The sequence below is a fragment of the Borostomias antarcticus genome, assembly GCF_949987555.1.
Source record: "Borostomias antarcticus genome assembly, chromosome: 20".
NCBI classification, from domain to species: domain Eukaryota; kingdom Metazoa; phylum Chordata; class Actinopteri; order Stomiiformes; family Stomiidae; genus Borostomias; species Borostomias antarcticus.
The window spans coordinates 19,986,909-19,991,908 of NC_140253.1; the positions used below are offsets into that span (position 1 = coordinate 19,986,909).

At 56.5% G+C, this 5,000-nt stretch overlaps 1 protein-coding gene across 1 annotated transcript in view; it reads left to right on the plus strand.

The window, feature by feature from the left end:
- fbxw7 (F-box and WD repeat domain containing 7) overlaps positions 1-5,000 on the plus strand; it is a 214,276-nt gene that overhangs the window by 199,064 nt on the left and 10,212 nt on the right. The window contains 2 exon segments of the mRNA XM_084454528.1: positions 1,846-2,027; positions 4,641-4,866. Of these exon segments, the coding sequence (XP_084310654.1) occupies positions 1,846-2,027; positions 4,641-4,866 (408 nt within the window).

Below are 5,000 nucleotides of genomic sequence, written 5' to 3' on the forward strand. Positions count from 1 at the left end.
TCTCCCTACCGCCCCTCTCTTGAGCAGAAGAGCGCCCCCCCCCTCTCCTCTCCCTACCGCCCCTCTCTTGAGCAGAAGAGCGCCCCCCGCCCTCTCCCTACCGCCCCTCTCTTGAGCAGAAGAGCGCCCCCCCCCTCTCCTCTACCTACCGCCCCTCTCTTGAGCAGAAGAGCGCCCCCCGCCCTCTCCTCTACCTACCGCCCCTCTCTTGAGCAGAAGAGCGCCCCCCGCCCTCTCCTCTACCTACCGCCCCTCTCTTGAGCAGAAGAGCGCCCCCCGCCCTCTCCTCTCCCTACCGCCCCTCTCTTGAGCAGAAGAGCGCCCCCCTACCACCCCTCTCTTGAGCAGAAGAGCGCCCCCCTACCGCCCCTCTCTTGAGCAGAACAGCGCCCCCCTACCGCCCCTCTCTCGAGCAGAAGAGCGCCCCCCTACCGCCCCTCTCTTGAGCAGAAGAGCGCCCCCCGCCCTCTCCTCTACCTACCGCCCCTCTCTTGAGCAGAAGAGCGCCCCCCGCCCTCTCCTCTACCTACCGCCCCTCTCTTGAGCAGAAGAGCGCCCCCCGCCCTCTCCTCTACCTACCGCCCCTCTCTTGAGCAGAAGAGCGCCCCCCGCCCTCTCCTCTACCTACCGCCCCTGTTAGTAGGGATTGTGAGAAGGTGACAGCGATGGAGCGAGTAGGGATTGAGAGAAGGTGACAGTGATGGAGCGAGTAGGGATTGTGGGAAGGTGACAGCGATGGAGCGAGTAGGGACTGTGAGAAGGTGACAGCGATGGAGCGAGTAGGGATTGAGAGAAGGTGACAGTGATGGAGCGAGTAGGGATTGTGAGAAGGTGACAGCGATGGAGTGAGTAGGGATTGTGAGAAGGTGACAGCGATGGAGCGAGTAGGGATAAGAGAGAGAGAGAAGGTGACAGTGATGGAGCGAGTAGGGATAAGAGAGAGAGAAGGTGACAGTGATGGAGCGAGTAGGGATTGTGAGAAGGTGACAGCGATGGAGCGAGTAGGGATTGTGAGAAGGTGACAGCGATGGAGCGAGTAGGGATAAGAGAGAGAAGGTGACAGCGATGGAGCGAGTAGGGATTGTGAGAAGGTGACAGCGATGGAGCGAGTAGGGATTGTGAGAAGGTGACAGCGATGGAGCGAGTAGGGATTGTGAGAAGGTGACAGCGATGGAGCGAGTAGGGATTGTGAGAAGGTGACAGCGATGGAGCGAGTAGGGATTGTGGGAAGGTGACAGTGATGTAAATCCCCTCTTTCTTTGGCTAGCGTGAAAGTGAGGCTCAGTATGTCTTCCGGCTCAGACTAATCCAGCACACGACTGGATAAAAGACAGACTGAGCTGTGAAATGAGCCCACCTCATTTGAACTGGAGCAGATTCTTGGACAGGTGCATCTCAGAGAAGTAGAATACTGTGGAGAGTTCATTATTTTCCGTAATTGAATTCAAAAAGTGAAACTTTCATATATTATATATTCATTTCAATATTTCAAGGCTGATTGCCTCCATGCTCCACGTTGATGCAGTAGTTTGTGCAAAAGGAGCCCCGACCAAGTATTGAGTGTATAAATGAACACTGAACATACTGTACAATCATAAAGATTAAAACAAAAAAGGTTTGTAATGTTTCACTTTGTGGAATGGATCTAGAACACATGAACGTTTCACTTTTTGAATTAAATCACGAAAAATAATGAATTTTCCACAATATTCTAATTCTCTGAGATGCACCTGTAACTCTGCTCCCGTTGCGTCTTTCATTGTCGCTCTGTGCGCTAATGTGTGTGTTTGTATGTGTGTGTGTGTGTGTGTGTGTGTGTGTGTGTGTGTGTGTGTGTGGTCTCAGTGTCTGCGGACGCTGGTGGGTCACACGGGCGGCGTGTGGTCGTCCCAGATGAGAGACAACATCATAATCAGCGGCTCCACCGACCGCACGCTGAAGGTGTGGAACGCCGAGACGGGGGAGTGCATCCACACGCTGTACGGACACACCTCCACGGTGCGCTGCATGCACCTGCACCAGAAGAGGTGAGGCCCCCTCCGCCGACCGCCTCCGAACACACACCACCTCTTTAAACAGTCCCTCTGCGTCTGAACACACCTCTCCTCTTTAAACAGTCCCTCTGCGTCTGAACACACCTCTCCTCTTTAAACAGTCTCTCTGTCCTCATCTGAACACACTCTAACCGGACGACAGCACATCCACACACTCTAACCAGACGACAGCGCATCCACACTCTAACCAGACGACAGCGCATCCACACACTCTAACCAGACAACAGCGCATCCACACACTCTAACCAGACGACAGCACATCCACACACTCTCACCAGACGACAGCGCATCCACACACTCTAACCAGACGACAGCGCATCCACACACTAACCAGACGACAGCGCATCCACACACTCTAACCAGACGACAGGGCATCCACACACTCTAACCAGACGACAGCGCATCCACACACTCTAACCAGACGACAGCGCATCCACACACTCTAACCAGACGACAGCGCATCCACACACTCTAACCAGACGACAGCGCATCCACACACTAACCAGACAACAGCGCATCCACACACTCTAACTAGACGACAGCGCATCCACACACTAACCAGACGACAGGGCATCCACACACTCTAACCAGACGACAGCGCATCCACACACTCTAACCAGACAACAGCGCATCCACACACTCTAACTAGACGACAGCGCATCCACACACTCTAACCAGACAACAGCGCATCCACACACTCTAACTAGACGACAGCGCATCCACACACTAACCAGACGACAGGGCATCCATACACTCTAACCAGACGACAGCACATCCACACACTCTAACCAGACGACAGCACATCCACAAACTCTAACCAGGCGACAGCACACCCACACACTCTAACCAGACGACAGCACACCCACACACTCTAACCAGACGACAGCACATCCACACTCTAACCAGACGCCAGCGCATCCACACACTCTAACCAGACGACAGCGCATCCACACACTCTAACCAGACGACAGGGCATCCACACACTCTAACCAGACGACAGCGCATCCACACACTCTAACCAGACGACAGCACATCCACACACTCTAACCAGACGACAGCACATCCACACACTCTAACCAGACGACAGCACACCCACACACTCTAACCAGACGACAGCGCGCTCTGGGAAGCTCAGTAAGAAGCTGCTAGGAGGTAAGGAGCTGCTAGGAGGTAAGAAGCTGCTAGGAGGTGAGGAGCTGCAAGGAGGTAAGAAGCTGCTAGGAGGTGAGGAGCTGCTAGGAGGTGAGGAGCTGCTAGGAGGTAAGGAGCTGCTAGGAGGTAAGGAGCTGCTAGGAGGTAAGGAGCTGCTAGGAGGTGAGGAGCTGCTAGGAGGTAAGGAGCTGCTAGGAGGTAAGGAGCTGCTAGGAGGTGAGGAGCTGCTAGGAGGTAAGGAGCTGCTAGAAGGTAAGGAGCTGCTAGGAGGTAAGGAGCTGCTAGGAGGTGAGGAGCTGCTAGGAGGTAAGGAGCTGCTAGGAGGTGAGGAGCTGCTAGGAGGTGAGGAGCTGCTAGGAGGTGAGGAGGTGCTAGGAGGTGAGGAGCTGCTAGGAGGTAAGGAGGTGCTAGGAGGTGAGGAGCTGCTAGGAGGTGAGGAGCTGCTAGGAGGTGAGGAGCTGCTAGGAGGTGAGGAGCTGCTAGGAGGTGAGGAGCTGCTAGGAGGTGAGGAGCTGCTAGGAGGTGAGGAGCTGCTAGGAGGTGAGGAGCTGCTAGGAGGTGAGGAGCTGCTAGGAGGTGAGGAGCTGCTAGGAGGTAAGGAGGTGCTAGGAGGTGCTAGGAGGTGAGGAGGTGCTAGGAGGTGAGGAGGTGCTAGGAGGTAAGGAGCTGCTAGGAGGTGAGGAGCTGCTAGGAGGTAAGGAGCTGCTAGGAGGTAAGGAGCTGCTAGGAGGTAAGGAGCTGCTAGGAGGTCAGGAGCTGCTAGGAGGTGAGGAGCTGCTAGGAGGTAAGGAGCTGCTAGGTCGTGAACAGACATGTCAGCCGTGCCCAGGGCCCCTCCCTCCCTCCCTCCCTCCCTCTCTCCCTCCGCGGAGCTCCCCCCCCCTGAGGGCGCGCCATGCCGGCTCCACCAGTCGCTCAGCGGAAGGGCTGCGGGCCGCGCGGCCGACCTTTCATTTCTGCGCCGGGGGCCATTTTGTAAACGGAGAGGCAAGCCGGTTCCTGTCTGACGGCAGCGCCGGACGTGTTTCTCGTTCGAGTCCAGACGCGAAGACGACACCGCCAAGTATTCATCCACAAAACCCGGAAGGAAATGCATGTTGTATTCCTGGCGTCTCTGTTACCCTCTCACCAGCTGTCAGGGAAACCGGGGATGACTCAGGCTATTGAATGTCTTCTTGCAAAATGGATGACTGGAGGGAGATATCTCATCCCTGGGAACGGAGGAGTTCATACCGCCGGCTGGAGGGGATCCAGCTGAAAGCCGTCAATCTGAACAGTGTGTGAAACACGACGGGAGATGTAGCTGCCGAGCGTCTTCCTCCGCGCCAGACCGGCTGGCCGTTTGATAGCTTGAACGCCGGCTGTAGCCGCCCTCGCGGGGCACGGCGTGCGTCGGCGCCCGTCGGTAACCGGTGTGTCTGGTCTCCTTGGCAGGGTGGTGAGCGGCTCCCGGGACGCCACGCTGCGCGTGTGGGACATCGAGACGGGCCAGTGTTTGCACGTGCTCATGGGCCACGTGGCGGCGGTGCGCTGCGTCCAGTACGACGGCCGGCGCGTGGTCAGCGGCGCCTACGACTTCATGGTGAAGGTCTGGGACCCTGAGACGGAGACCTGCCTCCACACGCTGCAGGGACACACCAACAGGGTCTACTCCCTACAGGTGAGCACACACACACACACACACACACACACACACACACACACACACACCAACAGAGTCTACTCCCTACTGGTGAGCACACACACACACACACACACACAAACACACACACCAACAGAGTCTACTCCCTACTG